At 44.4% G+C, this 25651-nt stretch overlaps 1 protein-coding gene across 3 annotated transcripts in view; it reads left to right on the top strand.

The window, feature by feature from the left end:
• Positions 1-351: 351 nt before the first annotated feature.
• The window catches only part of LOC147711653 (uncharacterized), a 275141-nt gene continuing 249841 nt past the window's right edge, over positions 352-25651 (top strand). For all 3 annotated transcript variants that reach the window (XM_086920219.1, XM_086920217.1, XM_086920216.1), the window contains exon 1: positions 352-521. In XM_086920219.1, coding sequence (XP_086776345.1) covers positions 387-521 — 135 coding nt within the window. In that variant the 5' untranslated portion in view covers positions 352-386. The remainder of the gene's footprint in view (positions 522-25651) is intronic.

The raw sequence follows: 25651 nt of genomic DNA, 5'->3' as shown, positions 1-25651 counted from the left end.
AACTTCACTTGCATTTGATAGCGCTAAATAAGGGAAAAGTGGTAATTAGACAGATTTTTGAAGTAGACTTACCCGCACTTCTGTATTGATGACGAACTCCTGCTATAAAATATCGTTTGAAATAGCGAGACACACATAGAAATCTGACAAAACGACTTCCTCAACGATATTTTGGGAACATTTTACTTTCATTTGAAAAGTTGAAACGCGCCCTGTAGGTATAACTCTTGTGTATCACCATGCGGCAGTTTATTGCTTTGAGACAATCTTAGTCATACAGAACTCTGCTGCCCTCGTGTGGCAATAGCTATGTGATTAGTTAGTTGTCAATAGTTACCAAACAATAACAAACAGAAGGAACAGAAGCACGACACAGAGAAGGCACAATGCCAGGAATTAAACGGAAAATAAAGAAAAAGAAGATAAGTAAAAAAACATCGAATTCAGATAGGGGAAAAGACGCAGTTCCTGATCCCATAAAGCCACTGTATGTTCCTCCACCGCCAATTCTTGGACAAAAGGTAAGAGTGAAACATGCACGTGAAACGTGCCAGTAAACCTAAACAAGCATTTACAATAGATCTCGAATTAGGAAAATTTGAGCTATTGGTATTGTAAATGACAAATATTTTATTTGAGTGTTGGTTTTGAAAATAGTGAAATAAATAGCTTTGTCATTTACAATGCCAATAGTGATAATTTTTGCAAATGTGACACCTATAGCATTTGTAATGCAATATGTGTTGTATTTACGTGACTTAGATGTATTGATATTACGAATAACAATGGCTTTTATTTTTTTTAAATTTTTTAATATTGAAATAAAAGTTATTGTAATTTAAAATGGCAATAGCTTAAACTTTTTTAAATAACTTTTGTGAAGATGATGTTCAGTGTATTTTATATGCGCTGAGTGATGTTGTGGTGACGACGAGTAATGCTGTGGTGTTCAGTGATGCTGTGGTAGCGCATAGTGATGTTGTGGTGCCCCTGAGTGATGTTGTGGTGGTGCTGAGTGATGCTGTTGTGATGCGATAGATAGATAGAGTGAGTGAGGGTGATAGATAGAGTGAGGGCAATAGATAGATAGAGTGAGGGTGATAGATAGATAGATAGATAGATAGATAGATAGATAGATAGATAGATAGATAGATAGATAGATAGATAGATAGATAGATAGATAGATAGATAGATAGATAGATAGATAGATAGATAGATAGATAGATAGATAGATAGATAGATAGATAGATAGATAGAGTGAGGGCGATAGACAGATAGACAGATAGATAGAGTGAGGGAGATAGATAGATAGATAGATAGATAGATAGATAGATAGATAGATAGATAGATAGATAGATAGATAGATAGATAGATAGATAGATAGATAGATAGATAGATAGATAGATAGATAGATAGATAGATAGATAGATAGATAGATAGATAGATAGATAGATAGATTGAGTGCGATAGAGAGACAGATAGAGTGAGGGCGATAGATAGACATAGACAGAGTGAGGGCGATAGATAGAGTGAGGGCAATAGATAGACAGATAGATAGATAGATAGATAGATAGATAGATAGATAGATAGATAGTGATAGATAGATAGATAGATAGATAGATAGATAGATAGATAGATAGATAGATAGATAGATAGAGAGATAGATAGATAGATAGATAGATAGATAGATAGATAGATAGATAGATAGATAGATAGATAGATAGATAGATAGATAGATAGATAGATAGATAGATAGATAGATAGATAGATAGAGTGAGGGTGATAGATAGATAGATAGATAGATAGATAGATAGATAGATAGATAGATAGATAGATAGATAGATAGATAGATAGATAGATAGAGTGAGGGCGATAGACAGAATGAGGGCGATAGCTAGATACAGTGAGGGCGATAGATAGAGTGAGGGCGATCTATAGAGTGAGGGCGATAGATAGATTGATAGAGTGAGCGGCGATAGATAGATAGATAGAGTGAGGGCGATAGACAGAGTGAGGGCGATAGATAGAGTGAGGGCTATCGATAGAGTGAGGGCGATAGATAGATAGATAGAGTGATGGCGATAGACAGAGTGAGGGCGATAGATAGATAGAGTGAGGGCGATAGATAGAGTGAGGGCGATCGATAGAGTGAGGGCGATAGATAGAGTGAGGGCGATAGATAGATACATTGATAGAGTGAGGGGCGATAGATAGAGTGAGGGCGTGTGTGTGGGGGGTCTGGGTGTGTGGGGTTGTGTGTGTGTGGGGTTGTGTGAGGTTGTGTGTGGGTTTGTGTGTGTGTGTGGGGGGGGGTCTGGGTGTGTGTATGTGGGGTTGTGTGTGTGTGGGGGTGTAGGGTTGTGTATGTGGTGGTCTGGGTGTGTGTGTTGGGGGTTGTGTGGGGTTGTGTGTGTGGTTGTGTGGAGTTGTGTGTGGGGTTGTGTGTGGGGTTGTGTGTGTTGGGTCTGTGTGTGGGGGTGTGGGGGGGTTGTGTTTGTGGGGGTGTGTGGGGGGTTGGGTGTGTGGGGTTGTGTGTGTGGGGTTGTGTGCATGTGGAGTTGTGTGTGTGGGATAGTGTGTGGGGTTGTGCGGGTTGTGTGTGGGGGGTTGTGTGTGTGTGTGGTGTTGTGTGTGTGGGGTTGTGTGTGTGGGGTGTGTGTGGGGTTGTGTGTGGGGTTTTGAAAGGTTGTGTGTGGGGTTGTGTGTGAGGTTGTGTGTGTGGGGGTTGTGTGTGTGTGGGGTTGTGTGTGGGGTTGTGTGTGGTGTTGTGTATGGGGGTTGTGTGACTGGGGGTTGTGTGTGTGGGGTTGTGTGTGTGGTTGTGTGTGTGGGGGGTTGTCTGTGTGGGGGGGTTGTGTGTGTGGGGTTGTCTGTGTGTGTGGGGTTCTGTGTGTGGGTTTGTGTGTGTGTTTGGGGTTTTGTGTGTGGGTGGGTGTGTGTGTGTTGGGGGTGTGTGTGTGTGTGGGGGTGGGGAGTTGTGTGTGGGGGGTTGTGTGTGTGTGGAGTTGTGTGTGTGGAGTTGTGTGTGTGGGGTTGTGTGTGGGGTTGTGTGTGGGGGGTTGTGTGTGAGGTTATGTGTGTGTGGGGTTGTGTGTGGGGGGTTGTGTGTGTTTTGTTATGCTATGCTATGTTATGCTATGTTTTGTTATGCTATGCTATGTTTTGTTATGCTATGCTGTTTTGATGTGTTTTGTTATGCTATGCTATGTTTTGTTATGCTTTGCTTTATTTTGTTATGCTATGCTATGTTTTGTAATGCTATGGTATGCTTTGTTGTGTTTTGTTAAGCTATGCTTTGTTTGTTATGCTATGTTTGTTATGCTATGCTATGTTTTGTTGTGTTTTGTTATGCTATGTTTTGTTGTGTTTTGTTATGCTATACTATGTTTTGTTATGCTATGCTATGTTTTGTTTTGCTATGCTATGTTTTGCTATCCTGGTGTGTGATTTGTGTGTGGTTGTGTGTGGGGTTGTGTGCGTGTGTGGGGCTGTGCGTGTGTGGGGTTGTGTGTGTGTGTGGGGTTGTGTGTGTGTGGTTGTGTGTGTGGGGTTGTGTGTGTGAGGTTATGTGTGTGGGGTGTGTGTGTGGGGGGGTTTGTGTGTGTGAGGGGTTGTGGTTGTGCGTGTGTGGGGGGTTGTCGTTGTGTGTGTGGGGGGTTGTGTGGTGTGGGTGGTTTGTGTGTTGTGGGGTTGTGTGTGGGGGGTTGTGTGTTTGTGGTGGGTTGTGTGTGTGGGGGGTTGCGTGTGTTTGTGTGTGGTTGTGTGTGTGGTGTGTGTGTGGGGTTGTGTGTGTGGGGGGTTGTGTGTGTGGGGTAGCATAGAAAGCACAGCAAAAGTGGGCCTTGCACAGTGTAAATTAGACCGTGAGCAGTAAAGTTTTGGTTATACTTGAAACCCCATCAGCGGCGACAATAAAGCATTATTAAACTGAACCGAAAGTGTGGGAGAGAAGGGACGTGAGAAGCAGGGGCACAGAACAAAGATCTAGGGCGAGAAGAGGAGGAAGAACAGAAAAGCAGAGAAGTGGCAGAATGAGACGAAGGGATAAAGAAGAAAATGCAATGACACGGCGAACAAAGGAGAGAGGGGAGCATGTAAACGGGTCTAAAGGGACTTTAGTAAGAGAGACAGAGAACAACAGAAGTGAGTGGAAGGCAGAATGTTGAGAGGAGGAGAGAAAATAGAGAAATATGAGTTGTTAGTGGGAGAAGAAGGGAGGGGACAGCAAGGCAGAAAGAAGGAAAGAGGAATAAAAATGGAGCACGAGGGGACTGGAGAGAAATCGTCAAAGGGAATGAAAAGACATAAAAATAAAAATTGTTCCCAAAAAAGACACCAGAGTTTAAAAAAACAACATTTTAATTGAGCGTGAAAAATGTTATTAGATGCACATCACTACAAAATTCACTGTACCAACAGAAGTGTACTAGCCAACTATAATTTGGTTCTATGGCCTACTTTGATATTGCAAGCAAAGGGCCTTTAAGTCCCATTATGCTTCATGTTTTAAAAAGTGAGGAGAGGCTGAAGTGGGTCACATGACAAATTAGCTGCAGGTTCTTACATAGGCCTATAAACCTACACCTGGCAAGAAGAGTGGCGAGGTGAGATGCAGTCGTGCTGCCTGTGCCCTTAAAGTGCGCACAGACTGTACATAACACTCCGAATAAGGGCACGTGGCAGATGAAAACTGGCTGAAGATAGTAATTGTATTTACAAAGCGCGTACTACCACTGACGATGCTATGTGTGAGAGGGAAACGTAAAAGAGAGTCAGAGAGATATGCAAGGAAAGGGAAGAGTGCGACAAGGAGAATGGAAAGAGGTGGGCGAGTGAGAGCTATGAATGAGAATGTTTATTTAACAAGCTCTCGGAATTGCTGTGGCGGGGCGGGGGAACGCATTCTATTGAAGTCTGATGCGGGGGAGCGGGTTCCTTCGAAGTCTGATGCCGAGGCTCAGACAAATGGTGTGCGATGTGGCTGGCGATGTGCACGCGCCTGGCTCACATGCACTGTACCTAATCTGCAGTTTGGGTACACTTTTGAAAGCCTTACTATAATCTCGCCAAACAAGCATTGCTAAAGCAACCTGGAAATATGTCAAATGCCATGAGTGTTATGTGGGAACATTCACCATAACACCCTTCGCATGCCTCCCCATCGCAGTGTAAGTCAACGCAGTGACTTGCGCTGAGTTATCTTGTGTCATATCTACAAGAGCAAGAGCATGAAAAGCCATGCATGGTTTTGTGGTCTTGGATATATGGGACTGCTCTGTGTGCTGTCAGAACGCCAATGAATGTGATGTTCCAGCGGCGCACAGGGGCTTGTAAGTGAGGCCCTACATGAACAAGGACAAATTGAAACAAACGCAAAAATAGTGCTGCAAACCATGGGCCTTATTTCTCTTTCTGCACAAAAACAATAATTCCCACAACGGAGACACCCTTGCACCATGGTGTAAGGGTGCCTCTGTTAGCGCACCGAGGCAGAGGGGCCTCGAACCTGCGGTTGTGGCAGAGAAAGGCAGCTGGGGCACAGAGAGGCACTGGTGGAGCTGTGTGGCATGGGAGGAGCGACCTACCTAAAAACAGGGTCAAGGGTCGCAGGTGCTTCCTGGCCGATCCGAAGCGCACCCAATGACCCATCTTCTGCCGGAACTACAGCTTCACCAGCATCCGATCCACCAATCCACCCACCATGAAAGAATTCAACCACCTCAGATGCATTCTTTTCAACACCCGCACTGCCCGCAAATAGGCCGTTGAACTCTGGGATCTACTCGACTTAACCTCCCCAGACGTCACCTTCCTGATGGAGACCTGGCTGAACCCCTCCTCGGCATCCGACATCGCCATAGCCATCCTGGATGGCTGAACATCTCCTCGGCACCCAACATCGCCATAGCCATCCTGGAGGGCTACAAGATCACCTACAGGGACCGCACCAACAGAGTAGGAGGAGGAATCGCCATTGTCCACAGGAACACTCAGAATCTCAACCAACACCAATGACACCCTCAGCACCGCCGAACACCTGAACTTCCAGATCCACACCGATCCCAACACTACCCTCAGAAGAACCCTCATTTACAGACCCCCCCCCGGTCCCAAACCACAGTTCAGTGACTCCATTGCGGACTTTGTCAGTACACACGCCCTCACCTCCACAGACTACATCCTCCTCAGGGACCTGAACTTCCACCTTGAGAACAAAAACAACACCAACTCCACCACCCTGATCAACAACCTCGCCAACCTCAGACGCAGACAACTCGTCACAACACTCACCCACTCTGCCAGCCACACGCTTGACCTCATCTTCTCAGCAAGTTCCACGTCCCCTTCAACTACACCACCAAACTCCACTGGACCGACCATCGCTGCAGCCACTTCACCTTCTGGAAATCCACCACGCACCACTGCACTCAACAGATCCCCCACCGCTGCTGGAGCAAAGTCACCGAAGAACAGCTAACCACCACCCTCACCCGGAGCCCAGCCACTGACCCCACCGACCCGACACCGCCACCCGCAACCTCAGACAATGGATCGACGATTGCGCCAACACCCTTGGCCCAAGCAAGAAACCCTCCAACAGACACACCAGCAAGAAAGCCAGCTGGTTCATGGAAGACCTCCAGGCCTCCCAGCAAACCTGCCTAAAGCTAGAGAAGAAATGGCTCCGTGAACAGACACCAAACAGCTAAGCAGCCAGCAAGAACGCCGCCTGCAGACACCATTACCTCATCAGATCTGCCCAAGGGCCTCCTTCAAAGTCCGCCTACACAATAACACACACAACAGCAAAGAGCTCTTCAACATCATGAAGGAACTCTCCAACCCCTGCTCCAACACCAACAACATCCCACCCTCGCAAAACCTGTTCTACTCCCTTGCCTTCCATCGCAAGATCGCAGACATCCACAACAGCTTCAACGCCACGACTGCCCCGACAACCATCGAGACCTCTGCCCCCAAGGCCACAATCCGCACTGACCCCCTGCTCTCCTGGGCCAACAAAAACAACGACGAGACCATCAAAATCATGAACACCATCCACTCCGGATCTCCGTCAGACCCTTGCCCACACCACATCTTCAACAAAGCCTGCAACACCATTGCATCCCATCTCTGGAAAACCATCAACGTCTCCTTCGAGACAGTGACCTTCCTGGAAGCAAGCCGAGATCAATGCCTTACTCAAAAAACCCAAGGCTGACCCCAAGGACCTCAAGAACTTCCGGCCCATCTCCCTGCTCCTGTTCCCGGCAAAGGTCATCGAGAAGACCGTCAACAGACAACTGACCCACTACCTCGAGGAGAACAGCATCCTGGACCCATCCCAGTCTGGGTTCCGCAGCAACCACAGCACCGAAACCTCCATCATCACCGCCACCAATGACATCAGGGCCCTGCTGGACAATGGAGAAACCGCGGCTCTCATCCTCTTGGACCTATCAGCCGCCTTCGACACTGTCTGCCACCGCACCCTACGCATACGCCTCCACGATGCTGGGATCTGAGACAAGGCTCTGGACTGGACCACCTCCTTCCTCTCCGGCAGAACCCAGAGTGTCAGCCTCCACCCTTGCCGCTCCGAAGCCACCCAGATCATCTGCAGCATACCCCAGGGCTCATCCCTCAGCCCAACATTGTTCAGCATCTACATGGCACCGCTCGCCCACGTCGCCTGACTGCATGACCTCAACATCATCTCCTACGCAGACGACACCCAGCTGATCCTCTCCCTCACCAAGGACCCCCTCACCACCAAAACTAACCTCCTTGAAGGAATGAAACTGTCGCCGAGTGGATGAAGAACATCCAACTGAAGTTAAACTCGGATAAGACGGAAGTCCTCATCCTCGGATCCACCCCCTTGGCCTGGGACGATTCCTGGCCGCCGACTGCACTGGGAACAGCACCAACACCCACTGACCACGCACGCAAACTGGGGTTCATCCTCGACTCTACTCTCACTATGACAACGCAGGTCAGCGACATCTCGTCCTCCTGCTTCAACACCCTCTGCATGCTCCACAAGATTTACAGGTGGATCCCCACCGAAACAAGAAGAACGGTCACCCAGGCCCTCGTCAGCAGCAGGTTGGACTACGGAAACGCCCTCTACGCAGGAGCCTTGGCCAAACTCCTGAAACGACTTCAACACATTCAAAACACCTCTGCACGCCAGATCCTCGACATCCCTCGCCGCAGCCACATCACACCCCACCTGAGAGACTTGCAGTGGGTCCCCGTCAACAAGAGGATCATCTTCAAGCTCCTCAACCACGCACACAAGGCACTCCACAACACCGGACCAGCAAACCTCAACAGACGTCTCAGCTTTTACACCCCCAACCGCCAGCTCCGCTCCGCTCCGCCGACCTCGCCCTTGCCACAGTCCTGCGCATCTGAAGAGCGACCTCCAGTGGCAGATCATTCTCCCACCTCGCCGCCAAGACCTGGAACACCCTCCCCATCCTCCTATGGCAGACCAAGGACCTGCTAACCTTCAGAAGACACCTCAAGACCTGTCAAGACCTGGCTATTCAAGCAGTAGCAGCATTCCCCCCCCAGTGCTTTGAGACCATCTCGGGTGAGTAGTGCGCTTTACAAATGATTGCTTGAAATATTGTTAGGCATGTGGGCCTTTGGCAAAATCTCTTTGGCACCAAGAGACACTAGGGTAGCCTCTGCACTGTCCCATTCCAACTGAAACAACCTCCACTGCCCAGCACTTCATTAGGCATCCATGCTGTCAGACCACTAGTGGGGGTTGCTTCCTCTTAGATAAATTGGTGTCCCCTTTATGTACCCGATAGCTGTAGCACTCATAGAATTTGGGTGAAAACTTCCCTGAGGATTACTTTTCACAGAAACCACTCTCCTTTGGACATGTTGAGACCGGGAGTACTTCTCCTGAGAATTTTTTGGGGGGCTTTTGAGACCTCATTGTTTTAATTTTTGTGTCCCCCTCTTTATTCTAGTAGGGATCCTGTTCACCCTTTTGGTGATCCCCCCCCCGATACCTTCTTGTGGACCCTGGTGCTGAGCCAGCTGTCCGCATCATTAGGGTCAATGAGCTCACTATCTACTGGTATTTACATAGATGTAGAAAACAACTATTGAACATGTGCTCTCTGGCAACTAAATTGTACAGCCCATTGTAATCGCTCACATCACTGCTCTTCACTCAACCTCCAGTACCTTGCGGAAGCAATCCACATGGGGAAACAACGAAGTTTGATTACAAATGACCTGAACAACAAATCCCGAACACTGACCAATCAGTTAACCACGACATCCTTAACAACGACTTTTATAAACCACGAAAACCACATTCGCAACATCTCTGATATGACTCACTCAGCACCACGGAGGCAGGCTCTGACGATTGCGGGGCCACAGCCTGCCTTCATCCTGCCGGTGGTACACGCCTGCTAAGATGGTTACAATGCGTGGCATGCATCTGCCACGGTGGGAGGTGAGGATGATGTGTGGTGACTGGGTACATCGTACCCGTGCACCTCTCCCCTCTGCTCCTGCTCCTGCTGACCTGACATGGCAATGTGGCAGCTTTTTCAAAATCACCCATTTTTCAGTTATAAAGGCGGGCATCTGCGAATTAGGTGCAACTTTCAAGTAATAACGTTTAGATCTACTAGCAGGACCGACTCAGCCTTGCATTGATTTGATGCTTTTAAAATTTGTACCATCAATAATAACAGCAGTTTTTTTTAATGTATTTACATGCGGTACCATCTACTGGGATACCAGGCCTCTATTATTATTATTCCAAACGCAAGGGTCTCTGGGAGGATGCCATGTGATCAGTTTCACTGGCTTCGACAGCTCCCCCAGACCTGACATGGCAATGGGGCAATGGGGTAGGTGTATAGATGATAAGCCTCCAGTCACCACTTCAACCCCTGGTGCAATCATCAATCTTTATTATCAGATTGTAGTCTGGAACCCTGCCTTTCAAGAGGCTCGTACTTGATTCACTAGCAAACCTAAGTGAAATCTAGCACCCAGGAGACTTGGTACCAAAACCGCTTAGACCCGTAACCATGTCTGTGTCATGGTGGTCATCAGAAGCCCTGTGAACTTTTGCATCCTGGAAGACCCACGATGCCTGCCTCCATGTGAAATCCAGATCCTGTAAATGCTATCTCCTTTGTGTGGGCTAGATAACCTTTCCACAGTTTATGAGGAACCCATGATCCAGTAAATCACTGACTTCAAGTACAGAACAAGTTTGAAACCTCTTTAAACCTTCTATACAAGAAATTGAATTGAATCTTATATTGTATTATAGTATTTGTCTAGCATGTAGTTCCCTATGTGGGACGATGAATCACTTGTCCACACCAGTAGCATGCTACACTAAGTGGCTGGAAGAGCGTTGCCTTTGCCATGAGACTATATGGGAAGGGTGCTAATGTCATGTGTGATGACCACTGAGGTGCGATTATAGTGTTAGTTCTTAACAGTACAGATGCACATTTTTAAAAAGTGCATTGCTAGTAGCTATGACTAGATCTATAGGTTGCTTTGATGTGTTGATGGCTTATGTTTTATGTTCTAGATCCGATTTCCTGTCCTGGTTCTGGAACAAAGTCATCCACTCGGTGAACGTTTGGATATATCGGAGGTAACAGGTGTCAATAAAGGGAGAGAGAGAGAAGACTTCTATTTGGATAGACATTGTTACAGTCCAGCAGTACAGTTGCATGTCTGGAAATGCAGCTCACTCCTCTTTAGATTCCTTCTTACCAGCCAATCTTTGCTCCCTTGGGTGCGGAAAAAAAATTATTATTGTCACTCTAAATCTTTTTGAGAGCCTCTGGGTCAAAGCAAAGTGGCATATTGTTAAATAAGTAATTTAGCTAGGAGAGGATAAACAACTATTCTACGTTAATTCTCCCATATAATGTTAATGTGAGGTTTAACCATTTTTGAGTAGTTGCCTTAATCCTGTGTTACCTTGCTAAATTTTCTTTGGTGATCATCTCGGTATTGTGAAAAATGTACATTCCTAAATATCTCATTCGCATATTATCAATTCTGGGCGTGTTCTCTATATTCCATGTCATTATCTCAGGTTTTTTCATGTTAACTAGAATACCCTGAAAAGCTCCGAATGCAGCAACTGTGTGTTGTGATATCCGGGTCATCTCCATATAGAAAAACTTTTTTTATTGAACTTCTGCTCTTCAAAAGGTGCTATTCCTTAATCCTTCATCTATTCTTAATTGCTGAGGGAGGGGGTTCAATTAAGAGGTCAAACAATATAGAAGAAAATTAGGGGGGCGGAGCTTGCCTGGCTTCAAGATGGCCACATTTTAGGCTAGCGCCGAGAGCCGTCTACGATCAGTCTTAATCCTTCCTTTTCAATTAGCCCCTCATCATCCCCCGGCTGCTGCCCTAACCGGAGGCCTGACCCGATGCCCGTCGGTGCCCGCAAAGCCAGGGTGAAAATCGACACCAGGGCTAATTTGCAGCGTGCTGTCGCCCGATCAGAGTGCTGCGGCATGGTTCCTCCCCTGCGGCCTGATCGCGCGGCCTACCTGGGGGCCTGCGCTGTTGCCGTCGGGCCCGGCTGCTATCCTGCAGCTCCCAGGCTGCTTCTTGCGTCCTTCGCCACTGTCGGTGGCTCCGACGCAACAGTGGGGATGCTGTCGCTTGGCGCCTCGCCCTACTCGCTCCTGTTTGCTGCCGCCCGAGAAATGTAGAAATGTCACTATACCCTTATTTTACACAAGCTGTTCAGGATGCACAGCGCCTATTTGTTCCTGTTAAACGCAAGCTACGAGACCTCAATTTGGAGTATAATATGATTTATCCAGCCAAGCTTAGGGTGTGCGCTGATGGGAAATTCCACATATTTAATGATTCCAAACAGGTTTTACATTGGAAGAACAGTAACTCTTCCCCTAATATGTTTCATTCAGGTTGTCAACTGTAGCGCCCCCCCCTTATTTAGTTCAGGAATGGGATGGAGAGGTTGGTGAACAATTGCTTCCTATGGGGAGGTGTGGGGGTGTCATTTTGCATTGTGTTTAATGTGATGTTTTATTGAACTGAACAGTATTGGAGGCGCATATTGTTGTACAGGCTCTGGTTCCTATCTAGAGATGTGTTATAGGCAACATCTGCCCCGGGGTGTAACTCACCACGTGGCCGGGGTTTGATCTCATTACGAAATGTATGTTTTCTGGTTTTTGTGTGTGCATTTTTGGGTGATGGGGGGTTGTGGGTTCGACTATGCCTTGTTAGGGTCAGCATAGCGTGAGAGGTGGGTGGGAGGAGTTGAGCTTCATCACTGTTTTTCAGGTGAATCATAGCTGTTTGATCATCTTTATGCACTTTGCATCATGGTAGGACACTGGGACTTAACAAGTAATGTACATTGTTCTCGTATATTACATATGACAACTAAGGCACTCAAATTCTGGACATGGAATGTCCGGGGCCTTAACCACCCCCGTAAGCTAAGGAAAGTCGTCGCCATGCTCAAAAGACACCACATAGATATAGCAATTATACAAGAAACCCATTTGGCTCCACAAAATGAGATGGTTTCAAAACGGCGCTTGCAGGGGGTCTGTTTTCAGCTGCTGGTTTCACTTCACATGCTAGGGGGGGTCCTCACCTGGGTCAACCCTAGTTCTGGTCTGTCCTTGCATGTAGAAGAGATCGACCCCAATGGTAGATTTATTATAGCCCGCTGCCAGGCAAAGGGTTTCAGTGCTCAGTTAGTGAATTTTTACGGTCCCAATTATGATGACCCTCAGTTTTTCCAGTCCCCAACCGTACGCTTGCTTAACACTAACTATTTACTGCAAATGTGTGGGGGGTATTTTAATTCTATACTCGACCTCCATAAAGACAGATTGCGTGGCCTCCCCAAAAAAACCCCTGCGGTGGCTAGTGCCATACTGACACTCATGGAGCAGCTGGGGCTTGCAGACATTTGGAGGAAGCGTCCGGTGGCCACTCCTGGGTTCACTCACTATTTTGCACCTCATATCAGTCACACTTGGATCGATTATTGGTTGGTTTGTAGGAGCCTGCTCCCTTTGGTCTCGAACTATGAACCACTTTCCAGAACTTACTCCGACCATTCTCCAGGCCAGTTAACATTGACGGTCCCTACATTTAAACATGCCCCATTCACATGGAGGTTTCCCCCATATTCCCTCTTAGACCAGATGTTCCACTCAGAAATGGCCACAGCTATTGAAAGCTTCTTTAGTGTGAATATTGGCTCTGTGCCTGTTTTCTCAACTGTTTGGGAAACTTTCAAAATCTGCATCCGTGGGAAAACAATCGCTAAGCATGCCAGGGCTCTTAGGTCCATTCAGAGCAGACTTGCAAAATTAGAGGCGGATATCACTGCTTTGGAATTAGAACATCAGTGGACTGGGCATACTGAGATACTCAAGGATATTAAAGCACTGGTGTGGGAATTCCAAGATACAGCTGAGATTGAGCTCAAGCACTTGGGCAAGTACCCTACGGCTCGCGTTTACGGGGAGGGCGAGTGCCCTAGAGCCCTGTTAGCTAAATTGCAGCGTCCCCCATGGGATGCTAATTCCATAGATGAAATTAATGGCGAAGAGGGTAGTATGATTTATGATTCGCAAGGCATTGTGGACATATTCAGCCTATGCAGAGCTTTAAAGGTCTCGTATCCCCCCTGACGATTCAGCGTTTGATGATTACTTAACTCACATCCGTCTTGCTTGGCTTACCGATTCTCACAGGGCACATCTTACGGCCCCCTTGAACCCCAGGGAAATTAGGGTTGCCCAGTCTTAAATGAAAAGTGGGTCTGCCCCAGGTTCTGATGGATTGACTGTTGCCTTTTATAAAGCGTTCCAGGATCTCTTAATTCCGCACCTTGTCACCTAATTCGAAGATATGGTGGAGAGAAAACTTATGCCCCCTTCTATGCATGAGGCTTTAATAGTTACCCTGCTCAAACCGGGTACAAACCCCAGTGATTGTTCACCATATAGGCCCATATCCCTTTTAAATATAGACCCAAAATTATTCGCCAAGATACTGGGCCATCACATTTCTCCACTACTTCCGAGCCTAGTAGGAGTTGAGCAGGCTGGATTATTTCCTGGCCGCAGCTTGACATCTAACCTCTATACGATTTTTGCTGTTATAAAGCACATCAACCCTAAAATTAACGCGGCTGCGGTGTTCCTTGACATTGAGAAAGCCTTCGATTCTGTAGAGTGGCTTTTCATGGAAAAAGTTCTCAGGTGGTTGGGTGTCAGCAAAGTCTATTTACAACTCATTAAGGTCCTTTACGAAGTCCCATGTGCAAAAATGAGACTGGGGAACCTTGTGACAGCTTCAAAACCTATAACCAGGGGCACTAGTCAAGGTTGCCCACTATCTCCTCTCTTGTATGCTTTGGTATCTGACCCGCTACTATGCGCCCTTAGGGAATACCACAGTCATAGGGGGATACGGTTCCCGGGTTATCAACTGATAGTCTCAGCATACGCTGATGACCTTCTACTATATGTTAGAGACCCCTCTACTCACCTTACTCTCATATTGAACGAAGTGGTTCGCTTAGGGCAGCTGTCCGGGCTTAACATTACTTGGAATAAGTCCTTGATATTTCCACTGACTGCATCCACTTCCACTCCTATGATGCAATTCCCCTTAAAGTGGACTACTGAATCTGTTAGTTATCTAGGGAACCAAATACACACTGACCCGGAAGTAGTGTTGATTGATAAGTACGGGAAAGTACTGGACATATTGGAAGAGGATGTGACTAGATGGACACCTTTACCACTATCACTACTAGGTCGTGTTTCCTTGATGAAGGTGGTTGTCCTACCTAGACTATAGTTCCTGTTCAGAAAATACCTATGGTCCTCCCACAACATATGATCACTAAACTAAGGTCCCTCATGACACAGTTTGCCTGGGCTGGGAGGCAACCTCATGTTAAATGGGGTGTCCTCACTCTTCCATATTCTCTAGGTGGTCTCAACGCTCCAGATCTAGACCTATACTATAGAGCTGCACAGTGTTCCCACGCTTGCACCTGGCTCCATTGCCCCATTGCTCCTCCTCACATATATATCGAGAGAATAGCTGCTGATCCAGATACTCTTCCACAGGCACTCTTCAGGAATCCAACACATAGACACAGTACCCTTCATTCTATTAAATCCACCGTCCATGCCAGGCTCAACCTATTAAACAGACAAGCTGGCGCCATTTTGTATTCTCCCTTGACCCCTTTGGAATGGTGCTCCTGGCTCCCTTTTAGCATTGACTGCAGTGTCTCCCTGGCCATGGGCCAAATCAGCATCACTGTTGTAGGTGACTAATTTAAGGGGGGGAAAATTCCAACCTGGGAACAGCTGACAGCAGATGGCCTTTCACCTAATTTGTTGGTGCGGTTTCAGTATCTAAGACCGCAGCATGCTCTGAAATCCCTCTTGGGCATTTCCACACAGGAGCTTCCAGAGGACATTGCTCTCTCTTATGTTATTAAGACCCCTTCACCCCCAAAATTGATTTCCATAATATATAACACAATACAAGCTAACAGATCGGTGCAGTTCTCTAAACCTAGACATGTCTGGCAGAGGGATTTGGACCTGGTTCTTGAGGACAAAGAATGGCAATATTTCTGTGAGATGACTAAGAATATCTCGATGAATGGTAGACATCACCTAATACATTTTAAATACATTAATAGAGCATATCACACTCCAGGACGTCTACATAGATATGGTTTGCATGAGTCTGCTTTCTGTTCTCGATGCCAGGAGCCTATTGCAGACTGTATGCACCTGGCCTGGTCTTGTTCTCGTATATCGGAGTTTTGGGGGAAGATATTTCAGATACTCAATGACTTCGCTGGCCTTACACTATCCCCTGATCCGCTCATTGCTCTTCTGGGCTATACCAAACCAATTGACAAAACCCTCAGACGGTTTATGGCAATGGCGCTACTTATAGCAAAGATATGGATAGCCATGCGTTGGGGCAGAGGCCAATTCCCCACAATTGATGAGTGTATGATGAGCGATATGACCTACTGCAATACCCAATATGACTCGTATGGCGAACATCTTCCTCCCCAATCCAAAGCACATTCCTATTGGGGCCCATTTCAACAATATTTGATAGGTAAAGAAACAGGTGAACCAGTAGGAGGTACTCTCAGTAATCCTCTTTAACGTCATACTATGATTATGGGTGGTTGCTTGCTGCATATTGTCTTCCCCTGGATATGTAAACCATGTTGTTGCTACTGGGGACGTATGTTTAATTGGCTTTTCTTTGATGCTTTTTTCTCTCCCGAGTGTGTTTATAAATCATGATATCCTCTGTTAATGTGCAGTGCTACTGTGATTGCCAAATGTTCCTGTACTTCTTGCCTGAGGATGCTGATTTCATTGTGTTATGTTATAAAACGAAATAAAGAAAAAGTAAGAAGAAAAAAAAAACAAAAAAACAGTATAGGAGAAAATGGGCATTCCTGACGGGTTCCTACTTTTAATGATAACTTTTTCAGTCAGAAGATTATTTACCAAAACCTCGACCGAAGAATTTAGAAAGAGTCCTTTAATTGAGTTAATACAATTTAAAGGAATCCCAAAATATTTAAGTTCAGAGGTAATCCCAGCATACCTGATCAGAGGCCTTGGCTGCATCAACTGCAACGATCAATAAAAGGGAGTTAAGTAGAGTTGAGAGGTCAATAGCACCTTCCATCAGATGTACCAAGCGACTAAGTCATCTCCTAAAGATAAACCCTTTGTGATAAAAAAAATTTCAGTTTATCAACTAACCCTAATAATCTTCTGGCCATAATTCCAGTGAAGACAACATAGTCGCTATTTAATAACAAGATTGGCTGATGAGATTCACACTTCTATGGATTCTTATTTGGTTTCAATATAGCCACTATGGCAGCTTCTCCACAGGGCGATGGTGATGTTAGACCATTATTCAAGATGCTGTTAAACCGTTTTTTCTGTACATGAGTTACTTGACTGGTTATGGACTTCTATAATTTTCCCAGGATGCCGTCAGAGCTACCGCATTCCCTCTTTTTTTTTTTTTTAGATATTGACAGTTTTATTTGTGTCCCAGATATTTCCTGGTATAGACTTCCTTTATCATTTGTTTCAAAATATGTATGATTGAGTGAATCCAGTCAGGCCTTAACTGCTTGGCAGTTCAGCACAACCTGTTAGATATATAGTTCTTGATAGAATTAATGAGAAGCTTCCCTGATTTTTACACTTTGAAACACAGGAGGATCATCTGGAGGGTTCTGAATGGATGTAATGTTATCGTGAGATTCCGGACTCCTAACTTTCCATGCAAGAATTCCCAGACTTCTCTGCATATTCAAAGTTTTTAAGACTTCTGATATCCCATTTCTGATGAGTTCTTTGTTCGCTCAATGTTCTACATTCCAATTAGTACTTTTCTAATTCAGTTTTAATCTTACTATAATTTGATGGTTGTCCTGAGTTTGATAATTGGTTTTCCAGCCTGTCGATCCGCAACAGTAGCATTCAAAACTAGAAAGGGGTGAGGGAAGAATGTTTGATGGCCCACTTAGAAACAATGCCTCTGCCGTATGGTTTATAAGCATCGCAAACTATATTTATTGGACAAATATTCAGACTCATATAAAAAGTATAATATTCCAATTCCTAAACTAGAGTTGATTGACTAAGCAGTCTCCTTTCCATAGTCCACCTTCGGAAGTTAATACTTGCTATCTAGTTCTAAACTTACTGAGGTATGGTAGAAAATAAATATTTTCCATCTACTAACCAGAAATTAATCTGTGAATTATGGCCATATTTTTTTTTACTATGAAAAGAGTATAATCTCTGAAGACCTGTTCTCTCTCTCCATATACGTACAAGACGCACATCATCTGTTATGTTTTTCAGACAACTAACCTCCTTGGGTGAATTACAATGTTCACGGGAAGTGAAGCCGTCAAGTGAATTGTTCATCAGGGTATTAAAATTGTTTCCCCCCAGAATTGGTGCTATGTAGTTACGGAGGGAAACACAAATCTGATTTAACAACTGGGGCCAATTGAGTTAGGACCAAAGTGTCCCCCACAGGTATACTGATATTGTTCCATCTGTACCTGCGCTATTATCCTTCTGCCATTTCTATCTACTTCAAAGTGTATAATTTGTATGTTAGCTTTGTTTCTAATCAATAGTGCCACACACTTACTACAGCCAACCTGAGAAATACATAGCCTCTTCTTAACCCATGTCTGTTTTATAAATTGTTTTCTGAGTTCCTGCTCAGCCTTGTGCGTCTCTTGCACCACTTCTCCACAGGTACTCAACTTTGGTTCTCTGCCTTTACTTTAGTTCTCTGCCCTTTTCATAGTTCAAAACTCATTCATATTCCAGAAGATTCATTTAACAAATAGTTTTACCCATATGTGTATGAGAGCAGTGTCGGGATTGGTCTGAGTCAGCTGAAAAGATGCTCCGCTCAGAACAGAGAGTCTGTTCAGTTTCTCCAGCCTGGCTGTACAATAAAGTCAGGTTGGAGAAACCTAAGTGTGCCTGAGATGGCTGGCCAAACACAAATGCGCACTCCTCCTCCTCCTCCTCCCCTCCCATGCCCTGGCTCCACCCCTCCCTGCACATGCTGGCTCAGAGCCGGAAAATCTTCTATATAAATAAAAATATAAATGTTTGTTTGTTCAAAATCGTAAATCTCTGAAAGTTCTTCACCGATTGCTTTGAAATTTTGACACAATGTTGGATTAGAATACGCGCGTGTTTTTATATACACAACGTTGGATTCCAATACGCGTGTGTCGAATACGCGCACGTTTTTAATCGAAAGCCCGAACAGACACATAAAAATGTCAATATTTGTTTGTTCAAAAGCTTAAATCTCCGAAAGTTATTCACTGATTGCTTTGAAATTTTGACACAACGTTGAATTCGATTAAGTGCATGTTTATATATACACCACATTGGATTCGAATACGCTTGTGTCCAATACGCGCGTGTTTTTAATCGAAAGGCCAAACAGACCCTATTGATTTGATTGCTGCGCAACCACTACAAGGGACGCCTAGAGACAATAGTCTACATATATTAGGATGAACAGTTGGTGTCAAGATGGCAGACCGGGAAGTGGGTGGAGGGAGGACTTGATTCACTTTGCAACATTAAGAAAGGACTCATAGAGACAATAGTCTACATACATTAGGATGGACAGTTGGTGTCAGGATGGCAGACCGGGAAGTGGGTGGAGGGAGGGGGGAGGAGTTGGTTCACTTTGCAACATTAGCGCGTGTTTATATATACACAACGTTGGATTTGAATACGCGCGTGTACAATTTGTGCATGTTTTTAATTGAAAGGCCGAACAGACCCTACTGATTTGCTTGCTGCGCAACAACTATAAGGGACGCATACAGAAAATAGTCACAAAAACATATTGTATACCCACAAGCATTGTGAAATTAAACATATTACAAACGTGCGCTTACTCTTTTCTTTCTCTTCCATTTAACCAGACTGAGCCATAGCAACGCGTGGCCGGGTACAGCTAGTGAAAAATAAAACAATGATAGAACATTGTTTTATTTTTCACTTGCTTGCTCTGAGCCAGTGGAGTGACACTCCTCCCCCATTACCGAGGAGCTGCCCCAGCTTACTCATCTTCTAATGTGCGCCTACCTGAGTATGTTTTAAGAATCCATTTTATCTGTACCTTATTAATTTCATGATATTTGGGAACAAGGTCAGTGCAACTAGCAGTGACCAACATTGCTAACATTAGTCATGGGACAGATGTACAAAATTCTTATTTTGCATTTCCTAAATAGCGATTTCATAGTAATCGCTATTTAGGAAATGCAAAATGGTATGCAAAATATTTGCAATATCCTAATAGCGATTCCTTGGACCAAGATCCGTAAATCATCCAGTGTTGCAAATATAACACAAACGTTATTCTTTGTTTATAACAGACTTTTATTGACACCAAGTGCTTTAAGTAAGAGATTTACGAATGTACCTGATGTTTGTCGGACTTGTTCCTCCCCAAATGCGGATTCATTTAATATGATTTTTTCTTGTCCACCTGTGCACAATTTCTGGAAACAAGCGTGGTCTCAAATTGGCCTGATTTTTGGAACTAAGCTTTCTTTTTCTTATACCAATGTTTTCTTAGAAAGTCTCTCCTCTTGTTGGGATGATGTTACACTTAATGTTAAAATTATAGATCTGTTATTAGCGGTTGCACTTCAACAAATCACTGCAAATTGGAAAGATTTTACAAAAATCTTTTATAGGGCATGGTGATATACTGTTTGCCATACTCACAGGTTGGATACAGCTTTCGTGCACCCTCTACATATGCAAATGAAACGTCTGGATTTGTGGGCACCCGTTACAATATATCTTGACAAAAATGCTAAGCGATGTTCTCAGTTGCAGCCATCTCGACAAGAAGTTCTTAAACCCCCTTGAACCCCTTAAATGTTCCTAGATTATTTGATACCCTAATGTCTTTCATGAAAGTTTCTATTGTTTTACTTTTTTGTCTTTTATACATACATCCATTTCTTATAATTGCATTGTAGTTGATTCCATTTTAGTGACATGAGCTTAATACAGTGAACTTTATATTGACACCTTGTATTTCTTTTTATCAATAAAAATCTCTGTGAACTAATAGCGATTCCTACACAGTAGGAATCGCTATTAGGAAATTGCAAATAGGAATCGCTATTAGGAAATCGTGAATAGGAAATGCTATTGCATTCCCACTTATTGGCTAAATAGGAAATGGTTTGCATGTCCTAAATTGCTATTTCCCAATAGGAAATTGCATTTTAGGAAATCCAAATCCAAGGGTGCCTTTGGACTTAAGGCTCAGCCGGAGGCACCCCAACATTTGTAGTGCACATGTTAGTGCACATATGCTCCCGGACATATGTGCTCTTCATGTCACAATAAAAAATGCATTTTTAAATGTATTTTTTAATTTTGCACATGGTCACTATAGCATAGACTTTGAGTTGATGGTAATAGCATTTCCTAAATGCCCAATTCGCATTTAAGAAAGGCTTTGTAGATGTGCTTTAGGAATCGCAAATAGGTAATCCTTATTTGCGTTTCCTAAATTGTGGTCGCAATTTGAGATTTGTACTGGGTAGAAATCGCAAATTGCAACCATTTTTTGGCATTTATTAACAGGATGAATTGCGATTTGGCCCGTTAAGACAAGCAAAAAGCTTTTGCACATCTGGCCCTTAATGTATGTACCCTCTGCTCCCTCTAGATCATTCAGTGATGTAATTTTATTTATTTTCTAGTCTGGCAATCATCTACTGTGCACTTGTGTCAATGCATCCTCTAGTGCAGATGTGTGATTTTTTGGTCAACTAGTTTCCTTTCATGTGTTTGGCATGTATTACGGAATCTAGATTGGTTATTTTCTGTGGTTATTTTCTGATATAGAAAATCTATATTTAATCTCCCCTGTCCTATTCTTCAACTTTTTCTTTTTCCACCATGCTAGAGAAAGCTAATTGCAGCTTATCCATACTGGTTTTTGTGTCATTTTGAGTTTGAGCCCCCCTTTTATCCTTCAGGATATGCTCCTGAGACCTATTTAACCGTTTGGAAAGGTAGCTGAGACTCCCTCTACTCCAGGCTGCCGCAAGGCTTTAAACATGTTATGTAGTGGAATTTCATCATATACAGAAGAGAGAAACAGCACATTGATTAGTAGCTCTTCTCTGTTTTTAGGTCTCAGTGTTCGAGACATGTTTTCAATCAGTGGGCTTTCGGCCCTCCCATAGCTTACCATTAGTAGGCTTCAGCATTGCTCGCATTTCCTCTGTTTCCATTCGTCATGGCATGCAAGCGTCATGCCCTCTTTTGGGTTTCGCCCTCCCCGAGAGCACGGACTAAGCACCCCTTTTACTGCACCCATTTTTGGAGATATTTTTTTTATTGTCTTCAAGCACTCCACAAGAGTACTTGTATTTTCAGGCCATCTCCCCTATCTGTGTTATTTCTTTTCCCTTTCACTTTCTGCTCCCATCTGCTTCTTCTCCACCCTCTCCCTCCACCCCCACACTCATTTGTGTTTGGCTCTTGCCCGTCTGTATACTTTTTCCTTCTTATTACACATATCGCTATATCCTCAGCTCTGATGATGGGTCTGAGGATTCCAGCTGGTTGTCATCATCAACTCTGCTCCTCTGCCTAGCTATGGACCATCATGGAGAGCATGGGAGTAGAGAAACCAATAATCACTTTCATGAGGCAGCTTTACGGGGAGCCACGGCAAGCGTGCAGTATGGAAAACAAGGGGAATGTACAAAAACCTTTAATATCGAAAAGGGTGATAGGCAAGGCTGTGTCCTTGCCCCTTTTTTATTTGCCCTTTATACTAATAAATTGGAATCAGTATTGGCGGAGAGTGCAAAGGACATCCCATACTTGGAGTCTGTCCCCATCCCAATGCCCCTCTATGCAGATGGAGCAGTGCTCTTGGTGAGTCACTTGGACCGTGCTTCTTCAACTGCGTTGGTTGCTGTTGCCAAGGCATGTTGGTTCCCATGCAAGACACTGACCCCTTGGCTCTTGACATCGAACGTGGTACAGCTCGTGCATGGCTCCTGGCCCTCCTCTGCATTGTATGGTCCGTACAGCTGCAACTTCAAGGGCGCTGTCAACGATGCTGCATCTTCTACATCGGTGGGCATTCGTATTCCATGCCTCCTGGTCACTCCTGAGTAACATAGACTCTCTCTCCTCTGCTTGCAGGTACCTCTCATCTTAAATCCACCTTTTGGTTCCACCGGACACTTTCACCTTCTTCGCCAGCGGCATCTTTTCCAAAGTCCTCCATTGTGATCTATGGCAGTTTCCGACATCACTTCACACCATGCACCCAGATTCCCTGGTGTAGGTATCCTGGTTCCTGGGGTATCCACTGGTGGGGTAACTCTCCAACCTTCCATCTTCCATGGAATTCGTTCGGGGTCCACTGGGAAGGGTTCTTCTTTAAAATTGCAACTGCGACTTACCTATTGACTAACGTTGAGCATGCGGTCATGTTCCCAATCGGCAAATGACCGCCGTGAGCTTCCTAGTAACTCACCTTCGGTGGTTCTTTGGGTCCTCGGCTTTTCTACGTCTTCGGGTCCATTCTCAACTTAGGCCGTGGTTCGCATTCTACTATTTTAGTCTCTGGTTTGGTCTCCCCCTGTGGACCACTGTGTATTCTGGGCTATTTACGTATTATATTCACAAAGTATGGTGTGTATTGTGTTGTATCTCTCTGAAAGAGATAATACATTGTGTTAGTGAGAGTTAATAATAAATACATATCTTTATAACTACAATGTTTGGTTATTTTTCACTTAACCCATATCATAAGATTGAGTACTGGTAAAAAACAGATTTACACTCCTTCTGGACTAAGCCTGAAGACAGCTCTCCACAGCTACCACTTAGAGAGCTTTCTAAGGTTGTCTAAGACCATTAAAATCCCTATAATGGTTGTCTGAATTAGTGCAGGGCACTACACTTACATAAGTGAACACCGTATACTAAGCCAATCTCTCACAAATCTCCAGGAAGAAAGTTGGCAAAACGTTTCTAAGTCCCTCTTCTTGCAGTTTGGGGAAAGGTGTACACGCTAACACCAGCCAAGGGTTCAGGACCTGGGGGTAGCACTTGGGGGTTAGGATTTAATCCTGCACAGGGACGCTGCAGGGGCCAGGGCAGGTCCAGTTAGAACTGGCCTGCAGGGCAGTTGCAGGCCCTGTAAGATTGGTGTCTCCTTACACCTCAAACAGGTGGTCAGCCAACTGACCTTTGTAGTCACGTATGGGGTCCTGGGTTCAAAGCAGGTGCAGTCTTCCTTCAGGTTTCAGACAGTGGGCACTCCTCTTTTGATTTTAACCGGTCCATGAGTGTTGTGAGGACCAGTATGGGGGTTCACTTTAATGCCTAGTACCAGCATGTGAGAGGAGGGCAAGCCTTTGTCCACCCTGAAAGCCAGTTCTGGTCAGTTCCTCTGCTCCCACTGGGTTTGGTGACAGCCTGACTAGAGTGATCTCTCTAGGGAAGTCAGGCCTAGGTATGAGCTTCAGCTGCCACTGACAAGGTAGGCATCTTTTGAAGTCCTGTAAGAGGCTGCTAAAGAACTCAGGCTAGCCTGCCAAGGGAGTAGCCCAACTCCCCACACTCAGAACCAATTGTCCACTGTCTGGGAGAAATAAACATCTCGCCAAAGGGGAGCCGTCAGAGGGCAGGTACCAGCCGGCCACTAGCAGGAACGTTTTTTGGTGTTAGGCAGGAAAATTAAAACCTTCTAAAAGTGTCATTTCCAAAATAGAAGGATAAAATCCAATTTGACCATTAAAATGGATTTTAAATTACTATTAAAATGAGTCATTGAGAAATTTATCTAATTATTCCCAAACTGAATGTAGCACTTATTTGAGATAATAGTATAAACCTCTGATAATCTAGAGGGGGCAGCCTTATTACAGTGAAAAATGACTATGGGGGGTTTCAGGACATGTAAAACATTAAATACACATGTCCTACTTATTAAATACCATGCATCCTGTCCTAAGGGCTTTTAAGGCCTACCTTAAGAGTGGCTTCTAAGTATTAACAAGAATTTGCAATGCAACCAGTCTCGCATTTGGGAATTTTTAGTTTTTGGCATTGTAAATAATTTTGTTTCCTATTTGTGTTTATTTTTTGCAGTGCAGTGGAGTGGCTGTATGTTGTTTGTTGTGGAATTATGTACTTTGAATTCAAATCAGATATGGAATTGTATAGTGGGTAGTGTATATGTATTGTAAATATGTGGTATAGAGATTAGATAGGGGTGAGGGGTGAATAAATTAGAAAGTAAGAATGAGAGGGATAGGTACTTTGTGTATGACGGGGTAAATAAATTGAAGACAACACATAAATAGTGTGTGAGAAAGAGAGATAGAAGGGGAGATTATGTTACAGATGCATAAAGAGGCTGTGGTTCTGTATGTAGAAGATTGTGAAAGAAAAGGAGGAGAGTGTGTGTTCGGTTATTATTTAAAAGGTATGGTATTGAAAGTGTGTGGAAAGATATGAAGGGAACTAATAGTATAAATGCTGGATTTGTATGTGAGAGAACACGATAGTGGCGTTAGTGAATGTGAGAGACAGTGAGAGAGTTGTGTGCAATATATGAGTTATAGGATTCTTTTTTAAGCAAAGAAACAAATAAAATGGGAGATGAAAGGTTAACGATATGAAGATAATTGGATTAAAATAAAATAGAAGATGTAAAAAATTATAAAGCGTTCCAGGGGATGAGTGAAAATTGGAAACAATACGTTTTTTGATTTATACCACAATGGGCATTCACAGTCCAGAGGTACAGATGTAGGAAGCGTTTGGCAGGTTTTAAATTATTGTAGAAGTGTTGAAATTAAGTCCACATTGATATCTGCAATGGGAATTGCCAGTCCATACCTTTTCATTTGCTGTGCCACAAATATTCACTGGATTTGTTTTGGATTTTTATTATTTACAAAGGCCCACAGGTGGAAAGCAGTAAAACT

This window comes from Lissotriton vulgaris, chromosome 5 (assembly GCF_964263255.1).
Source record: "Lissotriton vulgaris chromosome 5, aLisVul1.2, whole genome shotgun sequence".
Taxonomy (NCBI): Eukaryota; Metazoa; Chordata; class Amphibia; order Caudata; family Salamandridae; genus Lissotriton; species Lissotriton vulgaris.
This window is presented reverse-complemented; position numbering and strand designations above follow the sequence as displayed.